Consider the following 25209-nt stretch of genomic DNA (forward strand, 5'->3'; position numbering starts at 1 on the left):
CACCCCAAACTGTAGCCATGCTGGTAAGCATTTTGATTTCCTACTAACAACAAACACATCACGGTGACCCTCACTAAACACGGGAGTGGCCTGACAAGAGGTGACGCACACACCAACAACCTTCACATCAACATCATCAACATCATCATCATCATCATTATGAGGACACACTAACACACAGCGCTGCCTTGAAAACCTCTCACATCAGCGCGTCTTCATCGAATTGTTCATTTCAAAGCGAAGATGGGTTACAGGACGGTGGTGATGTACATGGAGATCGGCTGCTTCGTGGTGTGCGTGTCTGGATGGATCCTGGTGTGTTCCACCATGCCCACCGAGATCTGGACCTGGTCTGAGGTGGGCAGCATTGTCCTGACCACCTCTAATTACTTCTCCAACTTGTGGAAGGACTGTGTGTCCGATTCCACGGGTGTGTCCGACTGCAAGGGCATCCCGTCCTTGCTTGCACTCAACTGTAAGTACTGGACAATATCAATGTACTTGGCATCCTGTGTGACATTGTTATGAATTTAGAAAAATGAGATGACAATCATGAGGTTGGGTAAAGCAAAGGCACTAATATATGTATATAATTGCTTACTTTTTGGAAAACATATCGTAGTGTACATAAGTGGCTGACGGAAAAGTTTCCCTTTTTAGTTTAAAATAACTTACTTTAACCTTCAGTATTCTGTAGCCTATATATAATAATATGTATGTGATATAAATAATCAGTGGATTATTATTATTTTTCATTGTGGTCCTATATTTAATTAGAGTATTCGTTATATTTCACCTGTTGCCAGGTAGACCAATTACTAATATTATGAAATTGGTAATACTAATCCCAATCAATATACACTACTGTGCTTCAAACGTAACTTGGGACTCTATTGACATTTCACCAATGCAACACAATGCAAATGCTTCCTTTATACGATGAAAACAAACAGCGTTGTATTGCTTTTGCCTGTGACTATCATACAAACCAGGGAGATATATTATGTTTATAGTAGTCAAATGTTATCACATTAAGCAACTAATATAATCCTCACAAAACAAATTACAAGGATCCAATGAACGGAGATCATAATTTCTCCCAGTAAAACGCCATTTTGATGTAAACTCGTGGGGTCAACAGAATAAAACAGCGCCATCTGCTGGATATGGTAGGGGACTGCACTACTTTGCCTCTCGTTAACTCACCACTTATCACTGCATCCCATTTGTTTTGTGTGCGGAAATCTTTTTCTGCAGGGGACATTCACATGTGCCGCGCCCTCATCATCACCGCCATCATCTTGGCGTTCTTCGGCTCGGTCCTGGTCATGGTGGGAATGAAGTGCACCAAGATTGGCGGCTCGGAGTTGGCCAAGGCCAGAGTGACTTTTGCTGGGGGGATGAATTACCTCTTTGCTGGTAAGATTACCTTGTTGTAACTTGTAACAGACACATTATCGGATACGATTAGATTTTGGTAGCTGTGTTTAATATAATTGTGGCTGGTAGATTTAAATTTTTAATCTTTTTTTGTTTCAGGATTGTGTTCTATGACTGCTTTCTCCTATTATGGCAACAAAATAAGAGCAGAATTCCAGAATCCTAACTACAGAGAACAAAAGTAAGGACATTTTGGTGAATAATTAAAGAAGGTATTGGTATCAGGCCTCGTGAAGGATATTTTAAGGGTGGGGGTTGTGTAAATATCCTCACTAAGATGTAACAGTGGGGAGACTTTCCAGAGGCCCAACAATTTATTCAAGTCGTACCATTGTCAATTTTCCATAACAGGTCACCTTTAATATGAATCATTAACAACTTGACCTTCCATTTAGGTTTGAAATCGGTGTTGGCGTGTTTATCGGCTGGGGAGGCTCAACCTTACTGGTGGTTGGAGGTCTTATTTACAGTATTTTTGCAGGGAGGGAAGGCTGCCAATCAAGGTACTTACCTTCACCATGCTAACAGTAACAGCAACATAATTAAAAAAATAATAATAATAATCCAATCATTTTCTTTTCAGTTATGAGGCAGACCCCGCCTACATGTTCCCTGATCCCTACACAACCGTGCCTGCACAGAAGAAGGTGGCTATCTCAGATGTGAGTGAGAGCAGGAAAGCACCGAGTAGTCGTTCTAGTCGTGGAACTACTAGTAGTAGTGGTGGTAGTAAAAGTAGTAGCGGAGCCAGTGGCATCAGCGTCTCTGCGGTGACCAGCAGCACCAGAAAATCTGCAGGAAATGCATACGTCTGAAGACAACAATTATTTTCCAGTGGTTTGACGGTTGTTGGTGTTGGTTTAATTTAATTTACATGACAGTTTTCCAAAAAGATACATTTGACTGTTTTGTACATCGTATTGCAATTTCAATGCCTAAAATGAACCTTGGGACTTTTATATGAGAACATTAACAAGTGAGAATAATTGCACATGAAAAGATAAAGATCAATAAATGCCATTGTTGTTTTCTAAAGTGTGGAAGTAATTTATATAAATATTTAGCATATCAAACCGATTTGAGCTTTGAGCCACATGAAAAGATGCCCAATTAAAAAAAGGGGGGGGGGATTTCTATTTGGGCGGGGGGGGGGGGGGGTAATGTTCTGTTTTATTGAATTTAAATTGAATATTAATTACTTTTATTGATTTTTTTTTTATTATTGATTTTTTGATTCATTAAAAAAAATATTTAGAAGAACAGAAAAAATATTCAGAAAATCTGAAACAAATTAAAAAACAGAAAAAATATTCAGACACAGGAAATAAAATCTGAATAACAGGGGCGGCGTTCAGGAACCCCCCCCCCCCCCCCCCCAGTAAAGACTTACTTTAAAAACAGAAAAGGAAACAAACAAATAAACAAAAATAGCTTCCTAAAATTGGATGGGTGTATCCACTCACTTCGTGTGCTGCCGTGGCTCCATTCAGTTGAACCTCTCGGGGTGGGCGTGGTTTCCCCTAACACAGCAGCCAATCAGCGTGCCCCACGACCGGTCCTTACAGTTGTGAGCGGCTGCCAGAAAACGAGACGAGGAAGGAGAATCTCTTTACAGCTCATCGCTTGAAAGTTGTCAACACATGGGACTGCTTTGGACATTAAACCGAAACACATTCGTAATAACGTCGCTTTTGGACACTTGTCACCTCTCCACTCGAGGGGGATTTAGCCATGGTTTGCATGGAGCACGTGGCTCACAAGATACTAACTTATTTGCCGTATGTTCTTGTTTTGATTGACATGCGATATGAAGGTAAGTCATACAGTTGTAACGTGGAAATAGGTCATGGAGTATTTCACGACACTAGATGTCTGATTATTGGTCATTTTGTTGCGCGTTAGCTAAATCGAATAACTGTGCTAACGTCAGCGTAGCCGTTAACTGTCAAGACATTAGCAGGCTAGCTAACCCTTTCCAACTTATTGTAGCACTGTGGACACTTTTAAACCGACTCTTTCCATTTTAGGGAGCTAAACTAACTATGCTTGTGTTAAGTGACTCAAGACAAAAAAATGGCATAGAGTAATTCAAATATTTAGTACTTGCTCAACATAAATGAGTGCAACCCCTGTGAAAAGTAAACCATTTACACATTTGTATCGATTTAGTCCAGCGGTGACGTTCTTATAAAATAATTAAGTCCAAAATTATCTACCTATCTATAATGATGTTTTTCCTCAAAGTTTTGACTATTGAGTGTTCTTAATACTTTGCTTGAACACACCTCATTTCACAACAATCAAGCTGTTTATTGCCGTTCCTAGTTTGCTTTCAAACTAAGTATAGAAAAAGAACACATTACGCAAAACACATTACTTTGAATGTTAACACACAATGTGGAATGACAAACGCAGTAAGAAATAGCAGCTATGTGGCAGTGTTAGACAATATAACAATAATCACAGGTATCCTCTGAAAAGTTTCAATGGGGGGAAAATGATACGAACATGGTCAAGAACGAGTTAAATTCATTAGGCAAGGCATCACTGTAATTGTTTCGCCACTCCCCCAAAAACATTTTTGCATAGCCAAAATGGTTTTCTGTAAAGAAAAGTAACTTCTTCTTTTTTTAAATGTGGAACAATCAAGATGTTGCAAATTAATATTATTGGGACTTTCAGCTCGCTTGAATTTAGAAACCAGATTTTTCTGAGGGAAGGGGAAGCAGATTTGATCAAACAGCCCTAGTCTGAGTATACTGATTTGTGTATGTTGTTGTTTTGCCAGGAGTCACGTGCGGCAGGGAAGGGAGCGTGGACCACCACATGGAGATGGGCAAGAAGCTGCTTGCAGCAGGACAACTAGCTGACGCTCTATCTCACTTCCATGCCGCTGTGGGTACGTGGCCTCAAAACTTCATATTATATGCCGCCTCTGAATTTCCATGTAATTAAACATCGATCTCCTGTGGTCAGATGGAGATTCCAAGAACTACTTGGCCTATTACAGGAGAGCCACTGTGTTTCTGGCCATGGGCAAATCCAAGTCGGCGTTGCCAGATTTGAGCAGAGTCATCGAACTCAAACCTGACTTCACATCTGTGAGTGTAACGTTTACAGGAAATAATAGAAACAATCAGTTTATCATATTTTTAAATTGTGACTCAAATTGAGCAGCCAGGACAGTGACGTGTGTACTAATTTCAATCAAATAAGTTTCATCTCCGCTTGTAACCCCTGTGGTGACATCGTAAAGGAATGGGGGGGGGGGGGGGGCCTAATGGTTTTAATCTTTTGCCTGGCTGTTAAGTACATCTTCATACAACATATGTCATTTAACAAATTGATTTTCTAACCCTCACCAGGCACGCCTCCAGAGAGGAAACCTCCTTTTGAAGCAAGGCAAGCTGGACGAAGCTGAGAGCGACTTCCGGAAGGTGGTGAGTGGACCGTGCAACAACATGGACAAAAATGTGGCCTGACCTGAAGGTATCTGTGTTGCTCGGCAGTTAGATTGCCGGTTGCGAGTAGCGCAAACTGAAATGTGAAGCGTGTCCATGTTGAGTCGATCCAGCTTAAATAAATGCAAGTGTGTGATATTTCAGTTGAAGGTCCGCCCCAGTGACAAGGAGGCGACCGAGGCCCAGAACCAGCTGGCCAAATCGGACGAGATCCAGCGTCTGGTGGCGCAGGCGCGCCGCAGCTACGACAGCAAAGACTACGCGTCGGCCGCCGCCCTGCTCGACACCATCATCGAGGCAGGACACCTCAACCTCGTGACTTCTCGGTCGTCTTTGCCCGCAGCTCGAGTCACCCGTGTCCACGTTACAGACTTGCGTTTGGGACGTGAGCTCTCGCGAGATGCGCGCCGATTGCTTCGTCCAGATGGGCGAGATGGGGAAGGCCATCAGCGACCTGAAGGCCTTGTCCAAGTTGAGGAACGACAACACGCACGCCTTCTACCAGCTCAGCACCATCTACTACAACTTGGGAGACCACGAGATGTCCCTCAAGTAAGAACAAAAGAACACGTTCTCAGTGGAACACTGCTAACAAGACCTTCCTTTGTTTTCAGTGAGGTGCGCGAGTGCCTTAAGCTGGACCCCGATCACAAGCAGTGCTTCAGTCACTACAAGCAGGTGAAGAAGCTCAACAAGCAGATCCTGGCTGCTGAGGAACTCATCCAAGAGCAGAGGTGTGTTTGTGTTTGGCCCAGAACACACGTAGAGTTCTACTGTAATGACCAATAGTAAAATGCACTAGTAGGCTGAGCCTGTTGATCAAAAACAAGGCGGGGAAAGTATTGCGCAAAAATTTAATGAAATATGTTTAACCTTTATTATTATGCGACTGTATTGTCTTTATATGGAAATGATTCTGTGCTTACCACTAGTGGGCGCCCTTGCACAGCAGACATCATCTCATCCGTTTTGCGCTGACCTTTTCAGGTACGATGACGCTGTGAGCAAATTCGAGGCGGTGATGAAGACGGAGCCCAACGTGGCTCCTTTCACGATCCTGGCCAAGGGGCGCATCTGCCATGCGTTGACACATGTAAGGCCGCCCCTCCCTGCTGCCATTTGGTGTTGATTGGACACCTGTTAAAGGGTGTTGGTTCTCACAGGGCCAGCAGCAGACCAGCCGAGCCATCAAGGTGTGCGGCGAAGTCCTCCAGGCGGACCCGCACAACGTTAACACGCTGAAGGACAGGGCTGAGGCCTACATACAAGATGAACAGTATGAGGAGGGTAAGTGCTGCCATCATGATATGTCTCATGTAAAAAATGCCAAAACTGACTTTTTTTCCCACCCATAACATTACAACTTTGTCTAAACTTAAGAAAATGACGAATCAATTGATTAATAATTGTTTTCTTATTAGTAAAACTTTCTGTAATATTACCCGTTTCTAATAAATTAACTTGTTTTTTTGTAAGGTTGCAACTTAATTCTTGCAACAGTTCAACTTTTTTTTTCACGATTATTGTACATTTTTAACATTGCATTGTCGTCGTCATATTGTGACTTTTTCTCAAAACAATAGACCCCCCCCCCCCCCCATAACATTAAAACTATTGTTAAAAAAAAAACATGTAAATGACTTATCCTCAGTAATAGAAATGTTTTGGACTCAAGTCATTGGATTCTCATGTATTTTGCTAGTAAGGTCAAATTTTCTTCTGACCACCAACCATGCCCTTCTAGACAAGATTGTTATGACAGGGGTGCACCACAAGGGGTCCTAGTAGCTCCACCATCAATAAACACTGAAACCTCATGTAAGAGTGTATAAATGGTGGTAGTATTTCATATTAGCTACTTATAATTGAAAAGGGCCATACTCAAATTATAGGATTTGTTTTTTGAAAAAGTTTCCCATAATATTGCAACTTGTATTCCTTGGATAAATGTTTTCTTGTAATATCACAACTTGAAGAAATAATCTCGTAAAAAAAATTTTTTTTTCCCCTGACAGTACTCTTCCCCCCCCCCCCCTAAAAATACAAGACATCTTTGTTCAAACAATGCAACTTTTTCCTCCTCATAATATTATTAGTTATTCTCATGTCATCTAAATGATTCAAACAAAATATTCCGCATTTATGTAATGGGCAAAATTCATCCAACATCCAATGAAGGCAGATGGTGAATAATTTTGTTTCCCACCTGACACCTGGCGTTGTCTTTGCCAAACACATCCTCGGCTGCTGTTTGCAGAAATCTGTCACTCGAATGTGATACTTAGACATTATGGACAACTTTATATATTTTTTTTAACATTTCAAAAACCGCCCAGTCGTGTCCGTTAAACAGTTTTAATAGCAACATCCATTCAGGCACACCCGTCAACCTCTACGACAGTTTTGTCCAATCCTGTCACTGAGCTCAAATGCACAATAAACATAGGAGGAGTCCTCAGACGTGCTCGCGGTGACTTTTAAAGTGTCACAGCTGCCTGAGGCTGCTTAATTCACCTTTTTAGTGCAACTGGTTGAATAAACAGGCTCGAGCAGCTGAAACATGAGCTCCACGTTATCAAATAATATTGGCAGATTATTAAATGAAAATGTTTTTACAGTGTGGCTCATAGGAGGAAAGGCATAAAGTTGAATGTTGAAAAGAATGCATGTGACTAAATGTCATTCGTGTTGTGCGTTGCAGCTATTAGGGACTACGAGAGTGCGTCCAAATACAGCGAGAATGACCGTCAGATCAAAGAAGGTCAGGAGAGAGCTCAGCGCCTCCTCAAGCAGTCCCAGAAGAGAGATTACTACAAGATCTTGGGAGTCAAGAGGTACAAACTTTAAAAATACTGTATGTCACAAAATCAACACTTTTTTTTATCAACGCCATTGAGGTTTTTATTCCATTGCAAAAAAAGGACGGCTCAGAAGAAGGAGATCATCAAAGCGTACAGAAAAATGGCCCAACAGTGGCACCCGGACAACTTCCAGGATCCAGACGAAAAGAAGGCGGCCGAGAAGAAGTTCATAGACATCGCTCAGGCCAAGGAGGTCTTGACCAACCCGGGTGAGAACAACTAAAACAGCCGCACATCAATTTATCAATACGAAGTCAAGATGAAACTGTATGGCAATATTTTACCCGTCTTGATAAGTATTCCATTTCCATGCAGAGATGAGAACCAAGTTCGACCACGGCGAAGACCCCATGGACCCCGAGAGTCAGCAGGGTCACCACGGAGGCGGCCATCACTTCCACGGCTTCAACCCGTTCGGATCGGGAAATGTCCACTTTAAATTTAACTTCAACTGAGGACGCTGGAGCTCAGACGATCATTCTTCATTTAAAAAAGGAGAATGTGGACTTATGTCAGCTTGATTAAAGCAGTTTGTCAACTTGGGAACTCTATTTTGAATATGACACGTTGCTATGCAAACAAAGAGGAGCAAAGGGTTCATTCCAAAGTACGTTTTTCCTTTGATGCACAACCATTCAGGAAAATCATTTTGTACCGGTAAGCAAACTGCAATTTTTATAGGATTGGAATGTATCTTGACTTGTAAATAAAGAGCTTATTTATGTATATTAAATGCACTTCAAACACTTGAACAGTGAAACACAACCCTTAAGTCATTTTGTTCAAATGTTGCAGTTTATTTTCATCCACACTTGAATGATATGAAAAAGTGACACGGCACAGCGAAATGTAGACCACGTCGGGTTTCATTTAAGACTCTTAGGCCAAGCTGCAACATTGCATTCCTGAGATCACAATACTGAAAAATCCTACAAAAATAATGACCTTTTATGTATTTTTTTTCATTACTTTTTTTTGAGGGGCCTCATGATGCAGGCAGGCCTTATCTGCTAAAATCATCTAGCCCTGGAATGAAGTGAATGAATATCAGTATTTGGCTGTTTATTTTTGTTGTCAGAACAAATGACTTTTGAAGGTCATTATTTTAGCAAGGTGACAATATGCAATGTAAAAAGTTAAAGCTTTACACTCTAAAAACATGTATTTGGCAAATAATGGTTGTCTGTTACGATGGTCAATCTAATGGCCGGTTTATTGATGATGAATGAATGGACCGTTTTATACTGCCAAGTATTTTCAAACATTTAAAAAAAATATTTTTATGTGAAATAAGACAGGAGGATTTCAGTGCAATGTATGCCAACACAAACCCGATCTCCCTCCTTTCACTCTCCTTCATGCTTCCAAGTGTACCAGTAGAAACAACGTCCCTCTTGGTTACTTGAACACGCCAGGAAGTGGATGGTGCAAATTGACTGCTGGAGCACATAGAAAATATCCCCCAAATCATCCCCGTGTGCGTGCCATCGTTTGACTTCAGCCGTCCTCACTTCACTCCTTTGCTAAAGTTCATCACGCTTGTGGCCTGTCAAGGAAAATTAAGTTTGGTTAGTAATCATATTTAAAAAAGTGGAATTTTTTTTATAAGGGAGAAAAAAAAGTAGAAAGTAATCCAATTTTGGTGCTAAGAACAATTATTTATATATTTTTTAAGAAGTTGTAAACTTGTAAGTGTAAAATCCTATTTTATATCAATGAAAACACATTTTTTTGAAAAGTCGAAAAATGTGTTAAAAAATAATAATCTTAACACGTATGAGAAAAAAATCAAATCAGAAAAAAGTTGGAACCGTTTCTTTTGCTCATGAAAACAAATATTTATTGAGAAAACGTTTTTAATAAAATAAATTTACAAAGTTTTATCCAGAAAATCTTGAAAAAAAAGTTTTTTTTAATGAGATTTATTTATTTTTATAGAAAAAAAGTAGTTAAAAAATATATATAAAAAAAAAGAAAAGAAATGGCTGTCAAAATCTGTCAACAAATAATTGTATTTCTTTGTGAAGTAATTTCTAACTAATACACAAGTTTGTAGTTTATAAGAGTAAAAACAATTTCTTCTTGGGGGGGGGGGGGGGGGATATGATTGCAAAGAAAAAAGGCATAATAAAGTACGAAAAATGCATTTAAAAAAAAAAGTCAACCTTGCAAGACAAACATTACAATGTTTTTAAAGTTATAATCTGAATATATAAAGTACTAATTTTTACAAGTAAAGCAATGGTGCTTTTTTTCCAGGTACGTTTTAATCATACTTTATAAAAAGTTATTTTTACTTTAAAAAGTTATTTGAGAAAAAAGTCCAAATATTGTTTTAAAATCGAAGTTAAAACTTTGATTTGAAAAGAAAAGTAGAATTTTTTTTAATTATCTTTAAAAGTTACAACAACAAAAAAGGTAGTATTGTAAGAATAAAAATTCTCTCTCTCTCTCTCTTTTTTATGTATTTAGAAAAATCATCATATTAAAATATAATCCACTTTTTAATAGTGGTCATTTTGAGAGATAAAAAAAAAAAGTTCCATAATTGTACAAGAATATTGTTTTGTTTTTTGGTAGCAAAGGTTGAAGAAGAAGAACCTTCAAATGGTGCATACCTCCATTGTGTTGCGCCGACGTCCGTTTGGACGTGTTGGTGTCTTCTTGTTGATGGATTCCCTTGAGCAGCTGCTTGATCTCGTTGTCGTAGTCGACCCACTCGGGCACGATCCTCGCCGCTGCTGTCAATTTAGGCTCTTTGGTTTTGGGATTATTACACTGCGCCGCAAACACAAAAACAAAACACAACGACATCTAATACACGGTTGTTCTTTATAGACTCGAATGCAAAGACTGGGAAATTGCCTCAAAAGTTCTTCAAGAAGACAATTTGAGTGGCCTAACTCCACTTTGGTCATTTTGCAGGTGAGTGATTTGACAGTTTTATGTTGCTAAAATGCAATCGTCCAAGCTGTCAAATGTCCAATACATACAGTATTTTTAAAGTTTAATTTAGACCAACATTATCCTGCACATCGATTCAAAATGACAAAAAAAGTTAGCCGACTGTAGTTCTCAGTTGCTCCTACTTCTCCTTATGGCATGTAAATGCGGTCCAATTAGCAGCCGTGTGTCATTTCCCCTCGCCCGTGTCGGATGCGGCTCTCACCAGGTCAATGGTCCTGGCCGCCACTTTGGAGGCGTCGTTACACCACGTCTCACACCACAGCCACTCCTGAGGCAGAGACTTGATGGCCACCTGGTGGATCATGTTGTTGGGAAGGTCCTGCCAGCAGCACAAGATAATTAATATTATGAGAAAATTCACAGTTTTACAAGAATAAAATGCTTTTGTGGTTGGGTGGGGGCTGTTAGTTGTAATTTGTGAAAAAATAATTATATATATATAAAAAAATATTATTAAAATTAAAACATTGAAAAACATTGTAAGATAAAAATGATATTTTACGATGATAAAAGCATTTACGGAGCCCCTAAAGTGACATGGGAGAATTTAAAAAATATATATATATGTTTCTCGTCCGGACGAGAAACAGATTTGATTTTTTTCCCTCCCATGTCACTTTAGGAGCTCTGTATACAAGAAACAAGTGAAATAATTTTTATTTTTTTAAATAGAAAAATACTTTGATAAAAAATGACAATATTATAAAACAAGTTGTAGTCTTACAAATATGAAAACAACTTACTTTTGAGGAAAATAATGTCTTATGAGAATGTATTTTTTTAAGTTAGTTTTACTTACAAGAATAAACGTATAAAAGAAAAGAAAATGTAATTTAGTAAGTATACCAAGTAAAATAAGTATACAAATGTAGTTTATCGATTTAAAAAAATCTATCAAAACATATTTTAAGAGAAAAAAATCTTACAAAAGCAAACATAAGAATTGTTTTTATGTTGATTTTTTTTCTTTTTAGAACTAAGTCAGTTTTAAATAAAATACTTGGTATTTATTTTAAAAAAACAAAAAACATTGAGCCAGTAAAAGTAAAACAAAAATGTAATTTCAGAAGGCAGAAGTATTTTAAAGACAAAAATGTACCTTTCTTTTTAACAAAAGATGCAATATGATAAGAAAAAGTTGGAATTTCCTTTCCGTGCAACAATCCCTGTGGGGGAACTTGTGACCTCAAGGAACAGTTTTATTTTTATTTTTTGACAGACTAGAATAAAGTGTAATTGCACATCAACTACAATAGGTGGCAGTGGTGCTCTTATTGTCAGTGAGTGCGCTAATACTATTAGCTCTTCTGCAGAGGTGCACTCAATTTTATAGACACATGATAGATAGTATTTATAGTCGCTGTGGGAAATTGGGGGCACAAAATATTTTCTTCTTCCTGGCGGGACATCCTGAGAGATATTTAACGTTACTTGTTAACTTGAGTGCCTTCAATCATGAGTGGTTAACCGGTACAATTGAGATGTGCAGTTAGCTGTCTAGCTTTGCCTACACCCCGAAAATGCATCTTCCTTATGGATGGTCCGCTGGCGAGGCCACTTTAGAGTGCCTCATTGTTGACCACGAGTGCACGCATATTATAGTGAGAAAGGCGCAAAGGGCGAGAAGAGGAAAAGAGGATACAAAAAAAAAGCCTGACGTGACAAAGTGAGTGGGGACCAAGGGTTGGACTACCGTAGCCGCTTTAGAGCGCCTCGTTGTGTTCAAATAAAGATGAAATGAATTGCTTTGTCGCCATCTTGTTATATATATATACACCGTTATGGTTATAATATGCAGTGTAGAACATCCGCACAAAGAGAATGGGCCCACTGTTTTAATCAATACTGCTCTAAAACTGGATACTTGCCATCCCTAATATTGTTTCCAGCAAAGCAGGTGCCCTGTACATCATCTTTACCTGATCCAGGTTTGACAGACTGTTGGGGTCCTGGCTGAGCGCTTGGTACTGCCCTCGCAGTCTGTCGCCGGCTGCGATCTTACGGAACTTCTTCAAATCGACCACATAGAGTGCGCTGCAAAGGAGATACGGTGCGAGTGAGGACACCAGGCAGGTGTGAGGAATCTCCTACTAAAAGCCTCATAAAAAGCACTTCACAAAAGCCATAAAATGACTCCAAGGAGCTGATTCATAAAAACACATTCGGGAAGTGGTAGGCGTGTTAATAAAAGTGAAGTTACAGTATAGCCTCTATGTTATTTAGGTATATACATAAGTTATATATCCTTTAAAACAGTCTTACGTGAAGTTGTTTTTTTTCCCCAGAGTAAAAAAACAAAACAAAAAACACACAATTATTTTCGTTTTGAATAAATAATCTAATGAGGATTTTATGCAGGCTATATTTTTTCCCATGGATATTTTCGTCTATTATCTGATTTGCAGTCACATAACACGAAAAAAATGGTTCGCAAAAAACCCCCAAATCACTCCGTTTTAATGAGGAATGCAACTTTGTTTGATTGTGTTTTTAAAACACACTGTATCCCTCATTAAAGCTATTTAATTTTGCACTTCCATTGGCACAATTCATAATAGGTGGAAAAGTGCATGATATCAGATGTTTTCAGATCAGTATCAGACCTCTTCCAAATGTGGATAAAAATGTGATATTTATTGAATATATACCAGCCAGTGGATGACAGTAAACCAGTGGACGAACGTGTACCTGATGTGGTACTTCCTGTGTCCCAGATGCGACGCCCAGTAGCCACTTTTCCAAAAGCGATAGCCGTCCATCTCTGTACGGCTGTCACAAAAAGGTGTATAGCCGTAAGGAGCCCCCTCCAGGTCCAGATCTCGCAACTCCTTCAGATCTGCCCGAACTATCTGCAAAGAGAAGCAGAAAGGAACTAGAGAGATTCCTACGCACCACTGTCACAATTTTTACAGGGTTGGTTTTCATGCTGACTTGGTCGGCGTCCACAAATATGATTTTGTCCACGGCCAGGGGGAAAAGGACGTCCAGGAAGAGGATCTTGTAGCCCCAGATGATGCGCTGCTTCTCCGTCTGCTGGTGGAGCCAGCGCGGCCACTTGTACTGCACAAGTTCGTACTGGAAGCCGTATGAGTCCGCCATGTGGGAGATGGTCTCCTAAAGGGTTGATGTGACAAAAAAAAAGAATGGTTTGTATCAATGGTTCACATTGGTATGTACTACACACTGAGACCAATAAGTGATGCTTTTATCATAGAGTCAGTTAACAGCCAGCCACAGATACAACGGTACAACCTGAGGATGGCGACCCTAAAATGGACTAAAAAAAAAAACAACCTACACCTCACGTGCACATTCATTGTGGGAATGCTGAAGCATTCACTGGCGTTCAGCAAGACATCCTTCACTACCATTTCACAACACTTCAATGATGACATCAAGTCCACTGTGGCTCAGTGGCTAGTGCGGCAGTACTTTGACCGGTAAACAGGAGGCGATGGTTTGAATCCCACCTTAGACCGAATGCAGTTTAAGTTTTCATTTTATTCATTTAATTACAATTAGAAATGTGTAATGTTCACATAATTTATCTTTCAATTTACTTCATAAGCACATGCATTAAAATGTTATCATTCAGCTATCAGCATTTAGCATTCCCACGCAATTTCTGCAGAAATTGCACTTTGTCGAGTTATTTCATGGGTTTGTATTTTTCTTTTAATAATGCAAAATCATATAAAATAATTGCATTCTCTGGCTTAAAAAAAGGTTGCGAGACACGTTGAAAGACGGCACAAGGAACAAATAGTTGATGCAGCTGACACGATGGTGAATATCCATCCAAGTTTTGTCTGTGTGTAATAACCTGTAGACAGCCGTGATGCGAAGCTATTTGAGAACGCAAGTGTTTGTTTACAGATGATGAAATAAAAGTGCATTTGGACCTGCCGTGCTGCTTTCCAAGGTAAGACATATCAAAGGAAAGATGACATCAAAAGGAATCTAAAAGGAATGTGTTATTCAAAGTCAGGTTGAGGCAAATAAAAAAGCAACATGCATCTAACCAGAACTACCAGTAGAATGGCCAGCTCTGCAATTTTAACATCTGTGCCTTGACACAAGTTAAATGCCAAACATTTTGAACATCTTGGAGCCCTTGTCAAGTCAATTCATTGGTTTCAAAATGCATTAAAATTTTTGAAGATACTGAAAATATGTATTTCAGTAGAAAAACGGAGAACTAAATTGTGGTGATATAGCGCTTTGGACCTTTTTTTTGGGGGGGGGGGGGGGGGCTAAAATTGAGCCGAGGGAGACAATTTGGAGTTGACATGAGTTGCCCCTCCCCAACTATAACAATAATAATAGATTTAATTTGTAACGCACTTTACATTTAATATTTATAAGTGCACATCACAGGCAACAATAAAAAAACAATGGAAGCAAATACAAAAAAACAGTCAATTAAAAAAAAAGAATGAATAAAAAAAAAATACAAAAAGTAAAAATCTATATAAGAACTTGAGCGCCTTCAATAACGAGTAGTTAACCGGTACAATTGAGATATGCAGTTAACGAGCTAGCTTTGCCTACATCCTGAAAAGGAATCTTCCTTACGGATGGTCCTGCTGGCGAGGCCGCTTTAGAGTGCCTCATTAGTGACCACGAGTGCATGCACATTACAGTAAGAAAGGCGCAAGGGTGAGAAGAGGAAAAGGGGATTAAAAAAAAAAAGCATGACGTGACAAAGTGAGTGGACCAAAGGTTGGACTGTCGTGGCTACTTTGGAGTGCCTCGTTGTCTTCAAATAAAGATGAAATGAATTGCCACCTTCTTGAAGCATCTATAATGTAGCTCATTCCAAACCCATTGTTATTTTTTTGCGGATTTTTGCCATCAATAGCGTTGGATTCATTATACCATGCTTTAGTCCTTGATGTGGTACCTTGAACGAGGGTGAGAGGTAATTCTTGAGAAACCAGAACTTGACTGGCGTTTTGGTATGGCGAAGGACGGACAGCATCATGATCCTGAAATAGAGGCGGAAGGAGAGGAAGAACTCACAGGATCAAGGCTGAAAAGAAGATAATTTTTAGGGCCTGGAGCGTAACCGATGAGAGGCTGTGAGAAATGAGGAGCGCATACCGCAGAAAGCGCTCATACAGATGACCGGAGGCAACTGAAAATATGTTTAGAACATCCTCCTTCTTCTTTTCGCCATCATCTTTCTTGGGGCCTCCTCCTGCGATGCTGTAGATGAGACAACAATTTGTCTTATTTTCTCCTTGATGGATGTCTTTCATACAGTGAATCAAAAGTATGCCTGGAAGATGTCGGGCTTTTATTAAGCCAGGAGCAAGCAAAGAAAAACGCTATGTATCACGTGTGCTTCTCTTTTGAAGCCAACTGAGGTTTTCCAATAAATATTATGATTCCATTATACTGTAATTGCATTCTGCTAGGTTGAATTTTAAGGCGTTCCTCCAGAGGGCTATCATTCCAATCTAATCGTATACTTATACTACAATACCTGACAGAAGATAGCGTCAATCTTGGGAAACAAAATGGAGACATAATTTTACTACATTCAATCTAAACAATGTATTTACAAACATGGAGAGCCATTTAAGTGTAATTGTCAATCTTTCCATTAGGCTAAATATGTCACGAGAGATGTGCCAAAACCGATTGGTGTTGATTTAAAAATCAATGAAACGGCTTTGTAAATGAGTCGGAAATGACACTGATGCGTATCTATTTAGATTACAGCAATGTACTTGCATAACCCAATTGGCCACAATGGCAAGCTAAAATTCAGCACAAAAAAAAAAATCTTGAATGAAATACGGTCACTTAATGTTAACTACGGCTGGAATAAAAAAATGAAAAAATGAAAAATAAAAAAAGAATGTGCTCACAATTCAACAAGAACGTGTAAACAAACGTTAGGTACTAAATTACTGGACTATTTTCCAGAATATTAGCGCCATTGCACTAGCACAAGCTCCAAGCACATGCTTTCAGAAAAACTGACATTTATACAACGTTCACTCCATCGATTTTACATTTTGAACATGTTCAACATTTCCTGGTGATCAAAAAAAGTATTAAAACTGTAGGTGAACAACTGGCGAACTGTTACCAAACATTGCGACCTTGAACGAACCCTGACGAGAAATGAACATTCGCCAGCTTCGCAAACGCTCACTCCCTCAGTGGGATGCGGGTTTTAAAAGGTGCCAACGTTACAATAATGTTATCCGTTTTGTATAATGCAGGGGTGTCGAACCCACGAGATGTTCTTGTAAAGTAAAAAAAAAAGCGTAATGTCGGACCAATTCATCAGACGGCCAAAATCAAACATAAATTGGTAATTTCACAAGCAATCTTCAGATGAGCAATGCAACTTTTACACAAAATTGACCTGGATATCATTATTTTACACAGAAACATAAACCTAAAGTTACGGTTTGCTAAAAATACAAAATAAAAACATAGACCACCATAAATCAAACAAAAACTTGCTGAATATGACACACATTCAGCTACTGGTAACACAAACATATGACATGGATTAACGTCTTATAACGTCATTAACTGCGCCACAATGCATTCTGGGAACGATATATATGCAAAACAAGGTAGATATAACACGCCCAGAACTCATACAAGCAAATTGTTGACACGTGCCATTTGCATTTGTGTAACTTTTTTGGAACAATATGTTAGTTGACCCCTGCAAATAGCGAAAATCTGTGTATAACTGACGGCAATTGTTTGTCAATTTTTATACCATGATTTTACCGGTCCGACCCACTCGCAAATGTATTTTCCTCCATGTGGTCCATGAGCTAATATGAGTTTGACACCCCTGGTATAATGCGTTAGCATTAGGTTAGCCCTGGTGGTCTTTTTGTGTTTTACGGTAAATTTCAATTGGTGTGTTAATAAACAAACGTGCCTCTTTTTGAAGAACTACTTTAATCTCTGCCAAACTGTACATGGTACAGTATGCTTAAAGAGGACAGAATATGGCAGGCTGGTGAAGGGGCATCAAGTGCAGCAGTATCATAGTGTCTTTTACGAGTACAAGTACAGACGTACTGTACTGCACGGACACGCCAAAGGAGAATTGGCACTCAATTAACTTTTTAGTGATAACCAACTTGTGTGCTCAAGTTGCTTCGTGTATTGGACTTAGCTAGACTTGCTGTGCATGTTTAATGCGATTGAAAGTACATGAACTTGTCTTGACAGTGGGGAGTAAACATAGTGACTGTTTTCAAAGTAACTGCAAGGAGTGATTCAGACAGTCGAATCTATCAGTCCATTCCAAGGCAGGACTGGCCTATTGGTAACATTTGCTCGCCATCCAGAAAACCTTCCATTCCACTTACTCTCTGCATCCAATAACCTCAGCTCTGCTTAAATCCGGAGAACTGGATAAGACTACCAGGCAAAAAGTCCTTGGGAGCAGAAATCTGCCCATGTTTTCCCACAACAGGGATGTGAGTGTTTTGCAAATAATGCAATCCACGAGCCGCTCCATTAGACTAAACGCTGGGATATTTCAAGTAATAAGGGAATCATTTGCGCAACATTTGCCATACACTCTGCACCATAGACCGCAAATGCAATTTAGTTGGTCCACTGAGGCACACGGTCACATTGACTCAATGGCCAAATACTAAATCTGTATCGATATTTCAGATAGTGAGCATGTGATAAAACGTAGCTCCTGGCACCACTTGAATAAATCACAATATTAACTATCAGGAAGTTAAAACTGAAGAAAAAAGACATTTACATCCAGACAAGAGATCAAGATCGCCATTTGTAAGCAAGCACATCGCCAAGACAAGGCTGATGCACAGACTTGCCTGACCAACTCCTGTGAGAGTTTCAATCAATAAATGACCTTCCTTCCATCTTCGACAACAAATCCCTGAAAGTAGTCCTGAGATTACAAATGAAATATAGGAGAAAGCAAGTCACTCAAGTATGATGTGTTTTTTTACATTCTACTCGTTTCAACATTCACGTTCACTCTCATTTGACTGGATAAGATCAAACAAACAACTGCTAATTAGGTGCTAGCAAACGAGCTGTTAGATGACCTTCTCCTGTGCTTCTAAAGTGCCTTTTACAAGTGTGTGACAGTGAGGAATGTTAACAAATACAAGTATTATTATTTTTTAATAGGCGGACTAGTGTACTAGTGGTCAGCAAGTCTGGCTCACAGTTATGAGGTTTTGAGTTCAAATCTTAGCTCTGGCTGTGTAGTTTGCATGTCCTCCTCGAGCATGTGTAGTTTTTCCTCACGTTACTCATACTTCCTCCCACAGTCCAAAAACAAAATATTTCGGTTAATTGTAGAGTAATTGTAAATCTTGTACACGTACCACGAAGAATCACTGAATTTAATGCTTAAACTCTGGAAAATGTTATAGTAGCGTTTTTATAGCGTTAGAGCGTTGCTGTTGTTTTAATCCAGTATGGTACTTTGGTTAAGTACAGTTTAGTTGTATTTAACTTTAGAGTATAATGCATTTGCATGTAATCTTTTAGAACAGTTTTAAAATATTTATTTAGTTTTTTTTTGTTTAAGCTATGTGCAATACATTTTAATTAACTTAATTATAGTTATTTATTTTCCTATATTTAAGTGTAGAGTGAATGTTCAAGCTACAATATGTTAGGCTGGCTTACAATGATACACTTTTTAGGAATAAAGCCTCTGCCTCATTTTTGATAACCACTTAGGCCTACTAAGCGACCTTATTGTAAGGTCATGGTACTGGAGATTTAACAAGAAATTTGGGGTAATACTTGGGTTAAAAAGTTTGAGAAACTTTACTCAAAGTTGTGCTTCGGTGCGAATGGTTGTTTGTTTATATGTGGCCTGCAATTGATTGGCAACAGGTCAATGGTGTAACCCCCCCTACCCGGCCACAACCCCCCCTCAGCCCCCCTTCGGCAAAGTCTTGCTTGTGCTCGACACTAACGAGGACAAGCAGAATCAGCAATGGAATGGATGGATTAATAATACAGGGTAGGCCATGAATTTCCATACACACAAAAGTGAATTATCATGTGTATTATTTGTTTCAGGTACTCAAAGTATCATAGGGATACAAAACCTATGTATGGAAACTTGAGGCCTATCCTATAAGCAAACCCAAATTTTTACACTTACATCATCAAATATGACCAAAAACATTGTACAGTTTGTACAGTTAATAAAGGCAAAACCAACTTCAAGCCAGATTGAAACTGTGTTCCCCAGCCAGCCAGCAATTTGCTATGCCATCCACGTGGTTAAGGTCCACACCAAGGCCACAGTACCTCTATAACCTGTTCTGCTGAATGTATCCAGCTGGCATCTTAATGAGACAAGCCATCCACCTGAATTAACCTCCTCCTGCCCCTCTCGTTCGAGCCCACCATGAGGACGCTTAAACTATATATTTTTTCTTCTTTCAAATGCAGAAACACAGCTTTCACTAAGCAAGACGAAGTCGGGATGACACAGTGACTCTGACCTAACAGGACACCCACTTGTACATCTAATGAGACAAGATACATAAGATCTATTGGATATTCCAGCTTTACAAAGGTAATAATGCTCAGTTTTAAGAGATACTACATAAAAGTACTAATTTAGGCTTATAGACACACACCAGGCACAGGATTTGGGACAATTGTAAAAAATAATGAAATCCAATACAAATAAAATGATTCACTCTGAGGTATGAATCTAGCAATATGCTTGTGGTTGTAGTCGTATACAACTGCACTGCATCATACGTATTTTGGGATGGCTCTAAAATTTTGATTCTGTTATTTTGTTAAGGGGCAAAAACAGCTCTCGTTATGATGTAGTCAGTGCAAGACTGCAAATGACAACCACAATGAGCATATTGTTAAATTAATATGTCTGTCATTCAAAACTGAGAATCATTCTTTGTTCCAATTGTATACAGTATCTCCAAGTGATTTGTGTTTGTGCTTATTTATTTATTCAGAATTTTTGCAGGTAGCATCCAATCAAATTTGCTTTTTAATGCCATTTTTAATTTTAAACCCGATTTAATGCCCACGTCGTACAAGACTACAATATTTAATTGCATGATTTCTATAGTTAACTCGCAATTAATCATAAATTAATCGGACATTATAGCTGTTGTAAATGTATAATAATACAAATGTGGTTGCATCTTTTAGTTCATTGATACAGTAATTTCATAGTAAGTAATTCATGAAGTTACAGTTAACATTTATACAGATAAAAGATTGAGCCACAGATTTGTGTAGAGGTAATTTTCTGCCACTTGGTGGCATTAGTGCTTCATGTTGGATGTTGGTGACAGGAATAGTACATTTTCCCATTTTTAGTTCATTGTTAAAGTAACTTTATAGTAAGTAATTCATGAAGATAGAGTTACCAGTTAGGGTTTAAAGGGGTGTGATGCACCGAGTCATGAATTAGTGTTGAGGTAATATTTCTGCCACTAGGTGGCATTAGTGTTTCATGTTGGACATTGACAGGAACAGTATTTGTTAGTTTCTTTTTAAATTCAGAGCAATTGGTATTTGGAACATGAAGCAACTCGTGGACTCCAGGCCATTTTGTTCATTGTAAATTGCAACTAGTCATCAGTTCCCACAAATACATACATTTGTATCACATTTATTATTGATTAATTGTGTTATAGTGACTTCTTTGCACAACGGAGTATGTAAAATAAAGCATAAACAATGCCTCTCAACATCCTATTTTATGCTTCTTAATGCCATTTAAGGCCCAAGATAAGCAAATCCAATTTAATGAATTATTGCTTTTTAATCACCTGCAGAAACCCTGGCATTTATTTATTTATTTATATGCCTCGACACTTGTGGTGTTGATAGCAATACAAACATCACCTTTCACACAGCTTCACACATCTGCGGTGCACACAGATTAGAACAGCAGCTTGTAGCAAAACAAAGAAAAGCGGAAATATAAAACAAGATAAACTGAATAACTGAAGGTGTTAAATGGTTTGCAGACACACTGCCTACCTTTTCTCAAAAGTACTCCAAACACTTCACTTCACACAGCAAGCATTACGACGAGCAGACAGGATCACACAATTAGGGAGGGGTTGAGGAAAAACACACACACCAAGGCTAGCATACACATACCTACAGAAGCACATGTTTTTTGCAAGACTAGCTCTTACAGCATAATAATGTAGTCTGGAGCCCGGGGACGAATAAGATCTCCTGCAACCATAATTTATCATTGACAAAAGCAGCACAGTTGTCCCTGCCAATCAACTGACAAAAGGGAAGGCGAGTCTTCCTATGTCAACTAACAAATCAAATCACACATGAGGGAACGGCATACGCACCTTGCTATGGAGTCCCACAGGCCTTTGCTTTCACTTGTTTCACTTAAAAGATCTTCATTCATCTTCTCTGCCTTTTTCTGCACCTAGGACACAAACAAAACAGAAACAGAGATTTTAAAATGACTAGCTTTGAAACACTCTGCAACAAATGTTCTACTATGGAACCTCCAAAGTTGAACATTGCAAAAATGCATAGCACAACTTTTGAGAAAGGAATTGAGAAAGCATTCTAGATTTTTTCCACCCAAGTTTTAGAGAGAGCATTACAGCCTTTAAGCATTGAGTAAGTTGCGTCTGTGAGATAAACAAACATTTATGCAAATGTTAATTCCCATGTCCACCATTATCTTATATAACACAATTATACAGCGTTTTAAAGTTGTCTAAATTATCTTTGTGAGATAAACATTTATGCAATGGTTAATTCCCACGTTCACCATTATCTAATATAAGACTATTTTACAGCTTACTGTTTACAGTCCTAGTGTTGCTAATTAAAGTTTAAAATTGAGTAGTGTTTTGCTTCTTTGCTCTGGATCATATTTTGGGTATTATAAGAATTTGTGTTTAGCATACGGTATAGCCTGACCGGCTGATATTGGTTAATATAGGATATCGGGACATTTGTTTTAAATCGGTATTGGCCCAAAACAATTGATCAAGTTCTACTTTGAATAAATACTTATCCAAATGTATTCTTAGCAAGCAGATGTTACCACAAATACTGTTATTATACACGTCTAGCGATTGTTTTCAAAGGGTAAGTCATTTTACTTTGTTTTTGTTCTATTTAAGTTTAATTACAGACTGGTTACTCTGTGTTTTTAACATTTTATGACAGTTAAGAATGTTGAATGTTAATTTAAACATTGTCAGTCAAGACAGCATCAAAATGGTTTATAATGTCTCTGGAACGGATTAATTCACGTTACATGATTTTCTATAGGAAAGTTGTTTTGGAATTAGAAAATCGTGGAAGTCAGAATGGACTGTGTTCTACTTTGGAGGTTCCACTGTATATAGTCAATAATACAAATAAAAAAAATTACAACAACACACTCACCCTGACTTTAATGATCTTACTGTGGAAGCTATTCAGCAGCACAACAACGTCACCATTATCTCCTGGGGAATCGGTTCCATCGTGCCTATCAAATAAATGAAAATTGTTACCGTTACACTCTCACAAGAAATGAGCATGACAATATCAGCAAGCACACTAGAGGGCAATGTCATTAAATACTAAATAGGTGGGTTTGATTGGGTACATTGGTACAAACAAAAATTATTTTCATACACCTCAATATTCTCAACAATCATCATAACCAGTAATTATGCCATTTCATATCAACACAGCCTGCAAAACAGTAATCCAACACAACTAATTTGGTTACAAACTGTGGGGGTTCTAATTAGTACTCCAAGTCGATCAAATGTATACATAGACTTAACAATTAGATTGTGTATTTACTGTTTCTAAATTGTTTATTATACAACGATTAACTTATTTCACACTTGTATGCCAGTTAATGTTACTTCAAATAATAAGGTTGTATTCAATTTCCATTGATTTCAAATTGGAACGTGTACTTTATTCTGTTTGATTGCTGCCAACAGTGGCACTTGGCAGGCGGGGTGACACAAGAACCAACTTCATTACCCTCCGTCATTATTAAGAAACACATAGCCTGTATTTTATCCATTACTACTTCCAATCTGCACTGTATAAGATGGCTGATTTAATGAAAATGTCTGTGCAGTATTGATCGTGTAACACTGGCCTTTCACAGCCATTGAGTTGAAGAGTGGCGACTAGTGTGTTTTGGCAGGTGCGATCTACTGAGTCTAATGGTGACTTATAGGCTACGATGCAGAGTAAGACATTGAGAACCCAAATAGGTTACAAAATACCCCACATTTAAGGTTATCATTTTGACAAATGGTTTCGTTTTGGGGTGAACTAATTGCATGCTCCAGTGCTAAGTTTTTGGGCAGTCGAACCAATGGCTTTAGGGGTTGAGTAAAAAGGGACCAGAAATCAATCTGTTATGGTTTTCTGTGAGGAGTGGAGAGCAGGCCATCTCAATCATGGGTGTCAGAGCGAGGAGGTGCAACACCAGCAGCAAAGGGTGCACGGACACTGTGCTCTGATCAGCCAAAGCGGAGCAGAGTGCCCGCTAACCACAAGAATAATGACACTGCCAAGGTGAAAAATGACATCACCTTTTTGCTTCACCTGGAGGATTGGGGAATAAATCTTGGCTTGTCCTATATGATTTTCCACAGGAACACAGACTCGTGCGTGTCCTAAATCTTCCGTGCCAGAGAGGACAGTACCTGTGATACTATAGGGTCATGTAGAATGGAGGACCCTGTGGACTGTGCACTACCCGTGAAGACACACAACCACAGATGAGTAGGATTTGTCCCATTATCGTCTTGACAGAGAGGGCTACAAGTTTCTATGAGAAAGTCTCGAGTTTCAGCGCAACCGAAGCCTCTCTTTGCTCACAAAAATTAAACAACGCCAGCACACTCTCGTCTTGTACGCGCATCCTCTGACACCTACGCTTCACCAGCTGAAAGACATTCTGCTGCCTACTAAACGCACTGCAGGGTGGATGGCATGACGGGTGACCAGGTGAATGACACCCTCCCCGCCCCCATGTCTTCTCTTTAAAAGCAGCCCGCTCGTCCTACATGCCTTGTCACCCCCCCTCTGTGTAAAGCACAACTCCCTGAACTCATCAAAACCTGGAGCTCAGACGGTGTCAGCAGCTCTCTACGTTACCATAGTGATGGGTTTTCACAGCTACCGGTATCTGGCAGCTAAAAACAGCCCTTCATGCTGAGGGGGTTCTGGTGAAGACACCTAATTAGTCTCATTACTTGACCTTCTGAAAACATGTACATGGATGGGAAAGACAAGGTTAAAAAAAGATGGAAAGGCTGCACGTTAGGGGTGTCAAAACTTTTACATTTGAGGACTGCATACAGAAAAATGGAAGAATGCAGGGAATGCAAGAATGCAAATAAAGCAATTTCTATACTAAAGGTCAAAGGGCAAATAGGTGAGGATTTTTCCAAGTTTTTGGGGTGGCCAATGAACAGCCACTGATTCACAAG

At 39.0% G+C, this 25209-nt stretch overlaps 3 protein-coding genes across 8 annotated transcripts in view; 2 read left to right on the forward strand and 1 right to left on the reverse strand.

The window, feature by feature from the left end:
* Positions 1 to 106: 106 nt before the first annotated feature.
* Positions 107 to 2468, forward strand: LOC147164612 (claudin-10-like). The gene is made up of 5 exons (XM_086091251.1): positions 107 to 475; positions 1258 to 1419; positions 1540 to 1621; positions 1836 to 1943; positions 2024 to 2468. The coding sequence occupies exons 1-5, from the start codon at positions 244 to 246 to the stop codon at positions 2253 to 2255; spliced, it is 816 nt and encodes a 271-aa protein (XP_085947377.1). The 5' UTR covers positions 107 to 243; the 3' UTR covers positions 2256 to 2468.
* Positions 2469 to 2989: 521 nt separating this feature from the next.
* dnajc3a (DnaJ (Hsp40) homolog, subfamily C, member 3a) lies at positions 2990 to 8514 on the forward strand. The gene is made up of 12 exons (XM_086090558.1): positions 2990 to 3253; positions 4229 to 4339; positions 4417 to 4541; positions 4806 to 4880; positions 5046 to 5198; positions 5272 to 5453; positions 5516 to 5635; positions 5889 to 5994; positions 6065 to 6188; positions 7603 to 7735; positions 7823 to 7971; positions 8078 to 8514. The coding sequence occupies exons 1-12, from the start codon at positions 3172 to 3174 to the stop codon at positions 8215 to 8217; spliced, it is 1500 nt and encodes a 499-aa protein (XP_085946684.1). The 5' UTR covers positions 2990 to 3171; the 3' UTR covers positions 8218 to 8514.
* Positions 8515 to 8537: 23 nt separating this feature from the next.
* The window catches only part of uggt2 (UDP-glucose glycoprotein glucosyltransferase 2), a 37974-nt gene continuing 21302 nt past the window's right edge, over positions 8538 to 25209 (reverse strand). The window contains exons 30-40 of one of the 6 annotated variants that reach the window (XM_086090557.1): positions 23147 to 23231; positions 22084 to 22166; positions 21875 to 21955; positions 15833 to 15937; positions 15633 to 15717; positions 13661 to 13843; positions 13418 to 13578; positions 12649 to 12763; positions 10932 to 11048; positions 10381 to 10540; positions 8538 to 9308 (exon numbers count right to left, since the gene is read on the reverse strand). In XM_086090557.1, the coding sequence (XP_085946683.1) occupies positions 9286 to 9308; positions 10381 to 10540; positions 10932 to 11048; positions 12649 to 12763; positions 13418 to 13578; positions 13661 to 13843; positions 15633 to 15717; positions 15833 to 15937; positions 21875 to 21955; positions 22084 to 22166; positions 23147 to 23231 (1198 nt within the window). In that variant the 3' untranslated portion in view covers positions 8538 to 9285. Of the gene's footprint in view, positions 9309 to 10380; positions 10541 to 10931; positions 11049 to 12648; positions 12764 to 13417; positions 13579 to 13660; positions 13844 to 15632; positions 15718 to 15832; positions 15938 to 21613; positions 21663 to 21874; positions 21956 to 22083; positions 22167 to 23146; positions 23232 to 25209 lie in introns of those variants that run through there. The other 5 variants (XM_086090553.1, XM_086090554.1, XR_015096620.1 and 2 more) reach the window with 5 other exon arrangements.

The sequence above is a fragment of the Leptonotus elevatus genome, chromosome 12 (assembly GCF_054856555.1).
Source record: "Leptonotus elevatus isolate MCC_2025b chromosome 12, RoL_Lele_1.0, whole genome shotgun sequence".
Classification (NCBI taxonomy): domain Eukaryota; kingdom Metazoa; phylum Chordata; class Actinopteri; order Syngnathiformes; family Syngnathidae; genus Leptonotus; species Leptonotus elevatus.